The 15,021-nt window shown below is 32.8% G+C and overlaps 1 protein-coding gene across 1 annotated transcript in view; it reads right to left on the bottom strand.

The window, feature by feature from the left end:
* The window catches only part of LOC115875241 (neurogenic protein mastermind-like), a gene marked incomplete at its 5' end in the record, with an annotated part of 40,154 nt that extends 32,467 nt beyond the window's left edge, over positions 1-7,687 (bottom strand). Inside the window, 4 exon segments of the mRNA XM_030890664.1 lie at positions 1,433-1,474; positions 3,155-3,382; positions 7,441-7,612; positions 7,614-7,687. Coding sequence (XP_030746524.1) covers positions 1,433-1,474; positions 3,155-3,382; positions 7,441-7,612; positions 7,614-7,687 — 516 coding nt within the window.
* Positions 7,688-15,021: the final 7,334 nt, after the last annotated feature.

The following is a 15,021-nucleotide window of genomic DNA, read 5'->3' as shown; positions in this document are numbered from 1 at the left end:
GGTGGACTATTTCAGGTCCATTACTTTTCGCCAACACAACTCTGCTGTACGCGCACAAATGGATCACTTCATTGGTCGAAAAATAAGTTTTAATTTGAACGGAGCCGAGAGCGCGAACGAATGCCTTGCGCGCACGCTCAGCTCGTGCGTGCTAAAGTCTAAACGCACCATTAGAATTTTCAGTCAATGACGAAATTAAAGAAATTTGACAAGCAATAATTCATAAACTATGAGGGTTAATTACTAGATATTTTATGTCTTTATGTGTAGTGAAAATTAATATTTTTGTTTCTATCTACAACGAAGCTACAGGGTGTCAAAAGTGTCACCACACCCTTCGAGAAAATGGATGGTACGGCAGTGCTCGACTTGGCGACAAATCATATTCACTATGTTCATATCCAATAAACTTTTAGATTAAAATACCATACGATCGAAAAAAAAAATAATTGAAAAAAACTAAAAAAAAAAAAAAAAAAAAAAAAAAAAATTATAAAAAATAGAAAATAGTTTTTTTTTTTTTTTTTTTTATTTCAAAATTATATTATGTATATTAATACACTTTCTGTTATTACAGGCTGAGGATATCAAAGATACAGTACCCACGCAGCCTGGCAATGACCTCAAGCATACCCAGAGTCCCTTATTGGGCAACCAAAACAATTTTTCGCCGCCGGTATATGAGAAAAATCCGGCAGCAGCCGTCAACGCTCGACTGCCCTATTCCAACATGGACTTTACCAAGACCGAATTGAGCCCAGCTGCGCAGACGTTAAAACAGATGGCGGAACAGCATCAACACAAGGTTTGTAGAGCCTAATGATTAGCTAGACAGACTAGAAATATAAAAAAGACAATATACCAATAATACCAACAACAGACTGTTTAATAGCTTTCCAAAGCAATCGTCGTCACTATTAACTGTCACAGATTGTTAACTATTTTTTTTATTCGAAATTCGGAATTTCGGTACCATCGTTTCTAAGAAACCGGAATTTCCCGGTTTTATCGGTACTAGCTAATGCAGTTTGTCAATTAGCAAGCAAGGGATGATTTTCATAAGAAAAACGATAAAAGATTAGTTTTTTAATGAAAATAATATCAAATTATCAAGTAATCAGTAATGAGGAAATAAATGAAGAAAAAATCATAAGTAACTTAAACATCAAAAGAACCGGGAGTTCCGGTTCTGAACCCTAGACGGGATATGGTTTTCAAAAAGAGCTTACAAACAGTTGGCGGTAAACAAGAAGTTTTTTTTTTTTAATAATATAAATTATAAAAATTTTAAATTAAATTCTCGTTTAATATAATTTATTCCAATAAATACTTTGTCAACATATCATACATTATTTTGATCAAATTTCTATAAAATTAGAATGCATTTTTCACAAATACTATCGTAAAATAGCATTTAAAACTAGTAATAAACCAGGACCCCATTGGCCGGATTAAAGTTTAGTCCCATTTGGTTCTGGAAGAGTAAAAATTAAACAAATTAATATTTCTAAATTAAATGTGATCAATGAAAATGTCAAACTACTATTGTTTAGTATTGACTGGTTTACTGCGTGATCAGAAATAAATATAATAAAAAAAAAAATTAATGGTTTCAATTATACTTTATAATTTAGAGTTTACTATCATTCAATATCTAAAAATACAATTAAAATTAATAGAATATTCTAGCAGCAGGGGTAGTCAGTTTTATCCATTGAATGTACAAATCTAAAATATTATTTTATAAAAACTATATATATATATATAAAAGCTTTTATAAGCTTATATTTAGCTTATAAAACAATAACTTTTTAATATCTAACCACAATTTCTATAGACGGATGGTAAATTAATCTTAAATGTAAGCATTCAGAACGTCAAAATAAGTGGTAGACATTTTCAATAGATAGAAAAAGTTATCAAACTTTTAATTTTTCCACTAATACTTCAAAATATGCGAGAAATGTATTTGACCTTTGATTATCCTCCATCAAGAGAAATTGTGGGTTATAAATCAAAAGTGAATTGTTTTATAGCTAAATATTTAAGGCTTTCTCTATGGATACAACTGACTAACACAAGACACAAGCTGTTGTAGGATATTCTATTAATTTTGATTGTTTTTTAAAAATTGTGATGATCGTAAATAAAAAGTAAAGTGTAATTGAAACCACTTATTCAATTTATTCCATGAAATTGCGAGGTTCTGAATTAAGCTACTACTGAAAATTACCACTAATTTTGACGTCTTAAAACTTACATTGAAAATTAGAGGAACAAACTTCAACGCTAACAAGAACACTAATTTATTTTCACTAATTTCCAGATTCTGAATGGAGATATGGTTCGCAAATTGAGACAGAGTGCTGGTTGTATCTGTGTTTTTATAGTTTTCAATGAGTCTCGAGTGGTCTTTCACTCTTGTTAACATTATAATCATTACATGAGAGACCGTGAACACCTGAGCGGTGAAACAGTAAAATATTGTCTTTCATATTAAGTAGATGTCCTGGTTTATTTACTAGTTTTAAATGCTATTTTACGATAGTATTTGTGAAAAATGATTTAATTGTATAGAATTTATCAAAAATAATGTATGATATGTTTGACAAAGTATTTTGGAATAAAAATTATATTAAACGAGAATTTAATTTAAAATTTTATAGTGATAATATATTTAATAAATAAAAAAAACTTCTTGTTTAGCCAACAATGTTTGTAAGCTCTTTTGAAAACCATATCCGTCTAGGGTTTCAGAACCGGATATTCCCGGTTCTTTTGATGTTTAAGTTACTTATGATTTTTTCTTCATTTATTTCCTCATTACTGATACTTGATAATTGATATTATTTTCATTAAAAAAACTAATCTTTTATCGATTTTTCTTATGAAAATCATCCCTTGCTTGCTAATTGACAAAAACACAAAAAACTGCAATTAGCTAGTACCGATAAAACCGGGAAATTCCGGTTTCTTAGAAACGATGGTACCGAAATTCCGAATTTCGAATAAAAAAAAAAAATACGTTAACAATTGTGACAGTTAATAGTGCGACGATGCTTGGAAAGCTATTAACGGTCTGTTTGTTGGTATTTATTGGTATATTGTCTTTTTATATTTCTGTCTTGTCTAGCTTAATCATTAGGCTTAAAACCTTGTGTTGATGCTGTTCCGCCATCTGTTTTAACGTCTGCGCAGCTGGGCTCAATTCGGTCTTGGTAAAGTCCATGTTGGAATAGGGCAGTCGAGCGTTGACGGCTGCTGCCGGATTTTTCTCATATACCGGCGGCGAAAAATTGTTTTGGTTGCCCAATAAGGGACTCTGGGTATGCTTGAGGTCATTGCCAGGCTGCGTGGGTACTGTATCTTTGATATCCTCAGCCTGTAATAACAGAAAGTGTATTAATATACATAATATAATTTTGAAAGTAAATATTAATGAAACCTATTTTCTATTTTTTATAACAACTAGCTCCGAGTTGTGGTCGTTTTTCGATAGATTTTTTTTCAATTATTTTATATTTCAAGGCGATTCTGAGATGCCGTCGGCATTACGATTTTCACTATTTGCTATAATTTCCAATAGGGCAAGTCAAGCACTGCCGTACCATCCATTTTCTCGAAGGTATTAGTGACACTTTTGACCGCCCTGTAACTTCGTTGTAGATAAAGCAAAAATATTAATTTTCACTACACATAAAGACATAAAATATCTAGTAATTATACCTCATAGTTTATGAATTATTGCTTGTCAAATTTCTTTAATTTCGTCATTGACTGAAAATTCTAATGGTGCGTTTAGACTTTAGCACGCACGAGCTGAGCGTGCGCGCAAGGCATTCGTTTGCGCTCTCGGCTCCGTTCAAATTAAAACTTATTTTTCGACGAATGAAGCGATCCATTTGTGCGCGCACAGCAGAGTTGTGTTGGCGAAAATAATGGACTACCAAGAAATAGTCGAGGCTGCAGTCATTGTTATGCACAGCTTAATTATTAAAAAGGAGAAAACATCGTCGCTGATAGCAAACCCAAATTTTTAGAAATCGATATAATTTACTGCAACAACTTCGTGTCTGAGGAGGGCTATGATCAGTTCAAAAACTTTACAAGAATGACCATGGAAGACTTTGAATATTTACAAAATTTAATAACACCAAAAATTACGAACAAAAGATACAAATTTTAAAATAGCAATTTCATTAATATCGACATATTCAATATTAATTTTATTTACAAGATCTTGTCATGCCTTAATTTTTTAATAATACAAAGAATGTTTAACATCTCATAATATAGGCAACTTTTCATATTCTTCAATTAATAATAACGAAGATTCATTGATCCACTCCATAATTTTAATAAAGAAAACGAAAAAAAAATCACACGCACGCACGAACGCAGACAAAACAAATTGCCGGTGCAAACTGAGCGTTCGCGCACACATAAAATCCCTTTGAGCACGGACCAAAAACCGACACCAGACGGCTCACGTTCGCGGCTGCCCACGCACAGACCTATTCAGAGTGAGCGTGCGCGCACAGCCGTTTACACTTGAGCGGAGGATCAGTGCGTGCGTGCTCAAGTCTAAACGCACCATAAGGTAATTCTGATGTGTCACTAACTTCAAATTTCGAATTTTAGGTAGCTTATAATGAAAGAAAAAAAATGAAAAATCTGGAAATATCCTTATGAATCAAAAGTTAGTTGTCTAGCCGCTAACGGTAACCGACTTTCCGGCGATGGTAATAGGAGGACCGGTGGACCACAAAAAGATCAGATGGACCACAAAAATTACAGCATAGAACCCACGAGGAAAGAACTGAAAATTTTGAAAATTTGGATTTTTATATAAAGGCACCTGCTCCATCTATCTAAAATATTATCAGCGTTACAGTGTTGCCGGATGATTTGAAAAGTGGTAGCATCTTCAGTTTATTTAAATGGAACGCCCACTATACAGGGTGCTACAAATTCGAGGTACGAGCATTGGTATCTCGGTAACCGTAATAGATACAACCATGGTTAAATTGGGGCAAAGTTGCGTATTGGGATGTTCACCAAGATGGCCTCAAAAAAGTTTTAAAAATTTCAAGGATTGCTGAGTTTTTTTTTTGCAGGAAAAAACTGATTTTTATGAAAATCAAATTTATTTTTTCCTGTCGTTACTTTTTAGAAAATCAAAAAACTAATTGCACATTCTCATAGCCATTTTATTAGGGCTATCTGATAGTATTTTTAGATTTTCAAATGAGCTCATAATTTGTGGGATACAGAGGCCAACTTATTTTTTTTAAATACGGACCTGCATTTTTTATATAAGGTTTTTAATGAACTCGGTCTCCTGAATACAATGACATGCCACACTTTATACTTTTTTTTGTTTTGGGTACCTTAACAGCAGCAAAACTATTTAATTATATTTAAAATAATTTCAAGTCCGACTCTGGTTTCTTAAATTATTTAATCTGATTATATTTATCGCAACAATATTGATCAGCGCTAATTAACATTGAATATGGAAAACGGAGCCAATTGGAAGATTCAATAAATAATATCCACGTAAGAAATTTAAAGATATTATTTTAACCTTTTTTTATTGTGAATTTGAAATCTCAGTGTGCGATCTAATAATATGCATAATATTAATCGTAGTTATTGTAAATAAATCAACTTCTACAAACTAGTTTCTAATGTTCTACATGTTCGAAAGGCTTACCACCCTCCCTATTGCACAAATTTATTTTTCGTTCAATTTTATTTATAGCTCTTTCAACTTTCTTCTTATACTTCTGAATGCATTTTGTACTCTTTATTGTAAATGTTGAGATGAATTGATTTCACTTTTACAAATGACGTAAAGTAATGCAGCCCTTTGGCGATAGGCCCAGGAACCTCGCTGTACATTATATTGCTCTACCATTTCCAGTCCATCTTCCGGGAAAATGATTTGATTGTTTATATTATATTATATTTAAATTAATTATTTTATATTATTTTATTACATTCGATTTTCCGTATTCAAAGTTTTACCCCACGTCATTGTTAATTTTGAATGCTAATCAATATTGTAACGATGAATAGATTAAATATTAAAAAAAACAGGGCCAGACTTGAAATTAGTTTAAATAAATTGTGTTCAAATGTCAAAACAAAAAAAATATTAAGTGTGGCATATCACTGAACTCAATAGACCGAGTTCTTTCAAAATCAGAAATTAAAAATGCAGGTCCGTATTTAAAAAAATTAATTTGGCCTCTGTATTTCACAAATTATCAGCTAATTTGAAAATCTAAAAATACTATCAGATAGCCCTAATAAAGTGGCTACGAGAATGTGCAATTAGTTTTTTGATTTTCTAAAAAGTAATGACAGGAAAAAATAAGTTGATTTAAAAAAACAGTTTTTTCCAAAAAACTCAGCAATCCTTGAAATGTTTAAAACTTTTTTAATGGCATCTTGGTGAACATCCCAAAGCGCAACTTTGCCCCAATTTAACCATGTTCTTATCTATTACGGTTACCGAGATACCAATGCTCGTACCTCGAATTTGTAGCACCCTGTATTATTACATTTTTGGAAACTACTCTCATATCTCATATTTTTTTTATTATAACCTACACCTATTTCTTATAGTTTCGAGATAAAAAATAAAATATGTGTAAAATTGGCAAAAACATGATTTTGAATAAGCAATGGTAAAATCACGAATTGAACATTTTTAAAGTTCATATTTAGCTTACAACGAAAGTCGGAAACACAAGTCGTTAGAAAACTAGAATTAATCCATTTGATATTATCTGACTTTATACGATAATTCTGTAACCAAAGTTTATGAATTATTACTAGTCAAACTTATTTAATATTATTTTGAACATGTTACCCGAGAAAAAAATAGGAGGATAACATACAAAACGAAATAAGATCCCATCAAAAACATAGAATGTAAAAAAATGTCTCGCAACAAATATTTTTTTTATAATTAAAACTCGTTAAATTATTTTTTTTATAATTATGGTGCTGTGCAATTGCCAAGTCATTATAATTAACTTAATGTTAAAATCAAGCAGAAAGTCCAAACCACTGTCAAAAAAGTCTTTTTTGGTGACCGGTTTCGGCAATTCCAGCCATTATCAGACCGTTGTCAAAGACAGTTAGTTGTTCATTTGACTTTTTATATAAAAAAAATCATTATAATTGTTAAAGAAATAAAGATGACTAATATTGATACTATTAATTTATAACAAAATTGTTAAATAGGTGCTTAAAGAGAGACTAAATAAAATAAACTGAGTTGGTTTTACAAGAGATCTCAAAACTTTTTATAGCGGAAGAATAGTGTTGCGAGACTTGGCATTTTTTACATTCTATGTTTTTAATGAGATCTATATTTCTTGAGTGAGATAAAAAATAATATACCATTTTATTCTTAATAATAATTACCTTCATGTTATTCACATTCTCGCTAGGCTTGTCCTCGAAATCGAACTCCTTCATGAGTTCGGGATAGTCCGAGTAGTTGCTAATGTCGGATATCAAGTCTTTGAACGCAGCCGACGACATAATTTCGTCGTTGGTGTCGTCGCCGATGAGGTCGGGGAATCCCCGAATCCCGCCCGCCATTGGCTGCAGCATCTTTCTCCAGAGCCGCGGCGCATTGGTCCAAGTCCGCGAAATCATTGTCCGGTTCCTAGAATTATAATAAATATATTAGATTAAAATTGCAATACCATAAAGATAGTGTACTGGGCATCCCACCTACATTTATATTAAATAAACTCGATGTTACAGTTAAATATAAACTACCTAGAAACATAGTAGGCGCCTGTCAACACATATCAAATGTCAAAATTAACTGTCATTTTTAGTTAACTTAACGCCAAAGTTTTAGATCGTTTCGTTTAAAGCTGTACCTTAACTGAATTTTTGAAATTGACGAGTGAATCAATAAATTGAATTAAGCCGAGAAAATTTTCTGCCAATATTTTTTTACTATTTTCGAAGATATTTGTCTCAACAAGAATGCCTTGCCGAGTTGGTCCCAAGAAGATCGTCACACAACGTAAAATTGAAGCATCATTCATTGGACATTTCCAGACCTCAATACAAAAATTTTTACATGAAGAATTGTCTGTAAAAAATAGTTTCTCGTTGGATGCCGCATCTGTTGATTGAAAAACAGAAAGGAATAAGAGTCAATAATGTCAAAAAAATCGACACCAGTTTAACGCAGGAAACTCAAAAAATATATACAGTATTGTCAGTGGTGATAAATCCTGCATTTACTCTTATGAACATTAATGTCAAAAAAATCGACACCAGTTTAACGCAGGAAACTCAAAAAATATATACAGTATTGTCAGTGGTGATAAATCCTGCATTTACTCTTATGAACATGCCAAATAAACGTCAATCGCAGTTTGGGTGTTCCGAGATGAAGTGTTTCCAAAAAGATGGTGGCGTCATTTGTCTCAAAGGCGGGTCATGTAGCAACAATTCCTATGCGAGATCAAAGAACTGTTACCCCTGATTGGTACATACCTATTTGTTTGCTGAAAGTAATTGCTAAGTTTCGAAAAACCAACCCTCAACGTCGAATGATTCTCCACCAAGACAAACTTCCCACACAGCTCTTTCTCACAAAGATGTATTCTTCCCTTCAATTTATATTGTTAGATCATTTTTATTAGGAAAAAAAAATACCGAATTGTTGGACCGTCCTCCATACAGTCCCGACCTAAATCCTAACGACTTTTTTACATTTCCAAAAATTAAGAATGAACTGCGTGGTCAAGGTTCCAGTCGATACTACTGTCTGTTTTTTATATATTTTAAGAGCAGACAGTAGTATCGACAGACTAGTGAGAAAAAACATCTAGGAACTAGTGGGGTTATAGTCGGAAGGGTTTGGACCAAAATTAATGCACTTTGTTAATAGTCAAGCTTTCGGAATTTATTTATTCTATCCTCAGGACATCAACGTGACAAAAAAACCTTCTCTAAAAACTACATTAAAAAATAGACTTAGCGAAAACATTGAAGACTCCACAGTAAAATCATCACTGACCAGTCAACCACATTATGGTCTATCCTGAGGCGAATTAATCGCCTGATTATTAATTAAAACATTGGAAATAATTGCGAAATTTTCTCGAGCACATTTCAATTGCGTCTCATTTTAAGGCAAGGAGGCGCACAGCAATTGACAAACGACAACACTGACATCCATCTGTCATTATTGATACCTTAAATCATAGATAAATGCAACAAGTTTAGATTGGAAAGCCCGTAAAAATTTTAGGTCGCAAAATTATTTTGGGTCGCGACCGTTATACGCGATCTGGCGCTGCTATAGCGGTCGCTAAGAACAACGGCAAACAAAAACAGAAATAATTTTCTCTTGTCAAAGTCAGAATCTTCAAAAATCATAATAATCTTTCAAAATCTAAACCGCTCTCATTAAAGAAATTCCGAAAAGCGTTTATAGCGTCCATTTTCAAAAGTAATTATTGCTAACTTGTGAGTTTAATTCAAGTTTTATTTACTCCAACCGGTGATAATTGTGAAAGTGGCATTAAAAACTAAAAAGCTCTGCTGTGAACTGTGAACTGCAAAAACGATCGTGGATCGTGGCATAACGTCGGTTTCCAATGTTTCATAGGTATTTCGTACATGCGTCCTTATATAAAATAAAGTTTCTTGTATGCAACACACTGTATTTTATTTATAATATTAAACGAAAATAATAATAAATTTGAATAAACAATATTTGGCGATATAATTCCGGAAAAAGCCGAACCGCTCCGAAATTTTCAAAAGTTTTGGGTCGCGACCGTTGCAAGAATAGCGCCAAATAGTGTTTACATTGTCCTTATGGGCACATTCCAATCTAAACTTGTTTCATTTATCTATGCCTTAAATATATAAAAGTATAAGAAAAAATAAAATGAAAGTTCTAGAAATAGGATATAGGTATAGGGTGAGTCTTAAATAAGTGCAAATATTTTTAGGACGTATATATTTTTAGGACGTATATATAGACGAGTATATTTCGAATCCAGAAACACGTTTATGAGGTTTCGCAAAACTTTTCTCTAAATTTAAGGGAAAAATCAATTTTTTCAAATTTTCAAAGTAAAATATCTTGGTTATTTTTGACTTAGTTGAAAAATGGTAAAGAGCAAATATGTTTTTTTTACCGATATCTACCAGTCCTAAAAATATATGCACTTATTTCAGACTCACCCTAAATAGTACAGCACAAAGAACAAAATTAATTAACACACAAACATACCAATAACAAATTACAAATTACCTTTGTCAAAAATAGTCTTTGTTGGACAAACATTATTTATATATTGATACAAAATAATGCCCATACAATAAAACAGAAATTCGGACGGCTCAAAAAACACAGAGAGATAACACCAATATTCAGAAAAAGCCGGGCATATGTACACTCCTAGGCAAAAACATGGATCGTCAACTTTTTTAAGTTAATTTGATTTGAAAATAAATAAAATTAATAAATGTTTTAAAATCAAAGTTTTGATTATTCAAACAGAACTTTTGACCGCCTTAAATATTCCCATTGGGTCCTACAGTCTATTTCTAGATGCCTGATAGCACAGCTAGAGAGATGGGGCCATAAAACATCGCAAACCATAGGCGCTACAACTTTTAGAAATTCCATCAGCCAAATCTTTATTATTTGACCCGGTCAATGGCCAATATAAACTATATTCTATCGCACCTTAACCCATTATATTTTTATACGCAGTATACAGTACGTCTGTCCGCTACGGGGGTATCCGTGAGAGGGGAACGATATTCTCTCGATGTTCTTCGTAAAAAAATAGACGACGCGTCCCATCAATAAAAATTCGACAAATTTGCAAGTAGCCAATAAAATGAGTAGGCGGAGCGATTTGCAGTGACGTACTCGTTAAGTCGACGAATAAAATATATTGTTGTTTATTTAAATGTTTTTTGTCCGCATTCCTTTCATAGACACAGATCCAGCAGACGTACTTTGTACCTTACCTTGTTAGCGCGTCACGAGCCGCGGCATTTGGAGTTTACTTTGTTAACACATAAAAAGCTTAAACGAATTATAAAAAGGAACAGACCGAAGGATTTTTAGTATTCAAAATAAAAAATATAACTTTGCCAACTAATAAAATAAAATAAACAGAACCTTTTAAATATCTTAACAAAAAAAATATTTTTAACCACTGAAAAGATAAATAGATCATTCTAAATTTTTAGTCTTTTATAGGTAGATATCTACTGGTAATACAACTGGACTACTTATCACCGTAGTTTTTAAGTGAACAAATTTGTTGCATTAGTTGCAAAACAAGTAGTTCGCTTCTTATTGTCTCTAACTGGTACCTTTTACCTCTGGGAGCATATTTAGCGAGGAAAACTTGGAAATCTCTGAAGAGTTTGTATACTGGAAGGTTATCCGTCATTACTACAGTTTTTCCAAATATATGGTGGCACATTATTACAAACGAAAAAAAATGCGGATCATGTAGCAACACGTTCTTGTACAAAAATCAAAATACTGTTGTTACGCCTGTTTGGTTACATATCTATGCGCGCCGGAACTAATTGCTAAGTTCTAAAAAACTCCAACCCTAAACGTCAGAATGGTTCGCCACCAAGACAAAACTTCCCACACAGCCCTTTCCCACAAAGATTTTACCATTTTTAATTAGATAAAAAAACACTGATTGATCGCACCATACAGTCCCGACCTAAGTCCTAATGGACTATTTTATTTTCCAAAAATTAAGAAATGAACTGCGTGGGTCAAAGGTTCAGGTCCCCTAAAGATGTGCAGTTAGCGCCTTCAAAAACGCAACTTTGAAGGTACCAACAAGCGCCTGGAATATCTACGTTCAGAATTGGTTTCATCGGATGCAAAAAATATGTTTCTCTTCAGCAAGAATACTTCAAAAATCCTCAGTAGTGTTTAAAGTTATCTACTATTTTTTTTTTCTACCTCTATATGCAAAAATATAAAAAGACAACCCTCAATAGATTGCAGCAAAAACTGTTCTCTTTATTACGTTGGTTGATCATTCTGTAGCTTATTCTGTGGTTTAATAGCTACCTGATCGCTTGGTTATAAACACCGCCAATTTAACACCGAAACGCCAATCGGCAGTTTGGGTGTTGAGATGAATCAAAAACCGACGAAGATTATCCATCCTCGAAGTGTTTCCAAAAAGATGGTGGTGACATTTGTTTCAAAAAGCGGGTCATATGGCAACAATTCCTGTGCAAAATCAAAAGAACTGTTACTGACGATTGGTACATATCTATTTGTTTGCCGGAAGTAAATCCAAAAAAACCATTCCTCAACGTTGAATACAAGTTCTCCACCACAGCTTCAAATTTACCATATTATTATGTTTTTAAAAGCAAAAAAGTCCAGACCGCCTAAGTATTTATCATCATTTTAATGGGGAAAGAACACCGATCGATCGTCCTCCATACAGTCCCGACTCTAAGTCCTAATGACTTTTTTTTCACTTTTCCAAAATTAAGAATGAACTGCGTGGGCAAAGGTTCCAGTCCCCCAGAAATATGCAGTCCCCCACATTTGTCTCAAAAACGGGTCTTTGTAGCAACAATTCCTGTGCAAGATCAAAGAACTGTTACGCCTTAATTGGTTTCATACGGATAATTACATTTCTTCGGAAGTAATTGCCAAGTTTCTTGAAAACCAACCCTCAACGTCGAATGGTTCTACCAAGACAAACATCCACACAGCTCTTTTCCCACAAAGATTTTTACCATTTTTATTAGGGAAAAAAGCATCGATTGATCGTCCTCCATACAGTCCCGACCTAAGTCCTAACGACTTTTTACACTACTTTATTAGGGAGAAAAAAAACATCGATTGATCGTCCTCCATACAGTCCCGACCCAAGTCCTAACGACTTTTTACTCTTCCAAAAATTAAGAATGAACTGCTTTGGTCAAAGATTCCAGTCCCTAGAAGATGGAGTCGCCGGCTTCAAAAACGCAACTTTGTAGGTACCAACAAGCGAGTGGAATATCTACTTCTGAGAAATTGGTTTCAACGGATGCAAAATACATTTCCTACTCTTCGGGAAGAATACTTCAAAAAGAATAGTGTTTAAAAAGTTATCTACTGTTTTTTCTACCTCTATATGCAAAATATAAAAAACAACCCTCGTAGTATACGCTCATAATCAATTATTTAATGACAACACATTGGAAGGAAAAAAATGGAACAGTTAATCAATGTGACTCATGACAAAATCTGGATTACTTTTTCTCTGCAATACAAAACACGATGGGAATATGATGATCCCCACACAGAAGCACACCGTATGCTTATACCAAATAGGGGAAACGATTAACCAATCATAGCCTTAAATAAACACCCAATAAATTTTAATATCGTATGCAACGTATCGTCGGACAACGGAAAAACTTAAAAATCTAAGCTCATATTATCAGAAAAGTAATTTAAAAAAAAAAATTATATTAAATTAAAAGTGATTTTTTTATTCTGTAACTTCTATTAATTATTTAAAAAATCTGTATAAACAGTCAGATAAAAAAATGCAATGGAAATTGTATCGTCAAGTTTAAAGCGTTACCTTTTTTTTTTTTACCCTATTTTCTATTTTCAATCAATTTTTAGCATACAGTATATAATCTATCAACTTTAATTCATAAACTCAGTTTTTTTATAAACTTTAGTATTTGGTTGATTATACATGGTTAATAAAGGGTTGTTTTTTACTCAGTTTTTAAACACACCCTGTCCAATAATTTCATGAGTAACTTTTCTTAATACATTATAGTTCGATCAGAACCATGTCTCCTGGGTATTTTGTTTCTTGACTCATGTCAACACATGCCTTGGTTACTGTTGGTGCCAACACGCCAACAATAGTCACCAAAGCCACCTCCTTATTATTATTATTATGAAAAATAACATTAAAAAGTAACAATAATTGAAAAAAATGTAAAATGTTTATGGCAAGTTCATTTTGCTCTAAAAAATTAACGAAGCATGTGTTCACGAGTCAAAAAACATGGTTCTGACCGAAAAATAATGTTTTAGGAAAATTTGTTAACGAAATTATTCCACAGGGTGTTTTAAAGATAGGGTAAAAAACAACTCTTCGATTAACCCTGAATAATAAGTCAAATACTGAAGTTTATAACAAACTGAATTTACGAATTAAAGTTTGGTTTGGTTTGGTTTTTGGTTTGGTTTATTTCTAAATTGTAGCTCTAATAGTCCTTCAATGAACCCAAAACTTAAAATTTGTAAAAATCTAATCGTTTAGCTACAATACTCCGTGTCGTATGTGGTGAACAACCCTGTATACATTTTGCTAAAAAATCAAGTAAATGGGGCTAAAAATAAAAAAATATATAACACTTTAAAGTTGACAAAAATTGTTTCCGTTGCGTTTTTTGCATTTGAGTATACAGGGTGATTCACGGCCATGGAACGTTAGACGTTTATGGAGAACTGCTGATAGGATTTTCTTGAAAATTTGGAATTTTGCATAAAGGCACCTGCTCCATCTCTCTAAATTATTTTCAGCATTACAATGTTGCCGCTTCATACTAAAAGTGGTAACGTCTTTGTTATTTTAAATGGAACACCCGGTATATTATTACATTTTTGAAAATTACTTTGATGCTAGAAGAAAGATGCTACCACTTTTCGAATGATGCGGCAACACTGTAATGCTGAAAATATTTTAGAAAGATGGAGCAGGTGCCTTTATGTAAAAGTCCAAATTTAAAAAAAAATCGATGACCGGTTCTCCATAAACGTCTAACGTGCCATTGCATCGCCGTGAATCACCCTATATAACGCTTTAAATTTGACGAAAATTTTTTGGCATCTGAGTGTAGTTATCGCAAAAAAGCAGCAAACTGATTTCTGAAATTTTTGGTCGATCAAAAAACTCCGAAAATTTAGTTTCTGAAAGTATCAGGAATTTGATCAATCAAATA

This window comes from Sitophilus oryzae, unplaced genomic scaffold, assembly GCF_002938485.1.
Source record: "Sitophilus oryzae breed Bouriz unplaced genomic scaffold, Soryzae_2.0 scaffold_1047_pilon_pilon, whole genome shotgun sequence".
Classification (NCBI taxonomy): domain Eukaryota; kingdom Metazoa; phylum Arthropoda; class Insecta; order Coleoptera; family Curculionidae; genus Sitophilus; species Sitophilus oryzae.
Note: the sequence above shows the minus strand (reverse complement) of the source record. Positions and strands in the feature narration are given on the sequence as shown.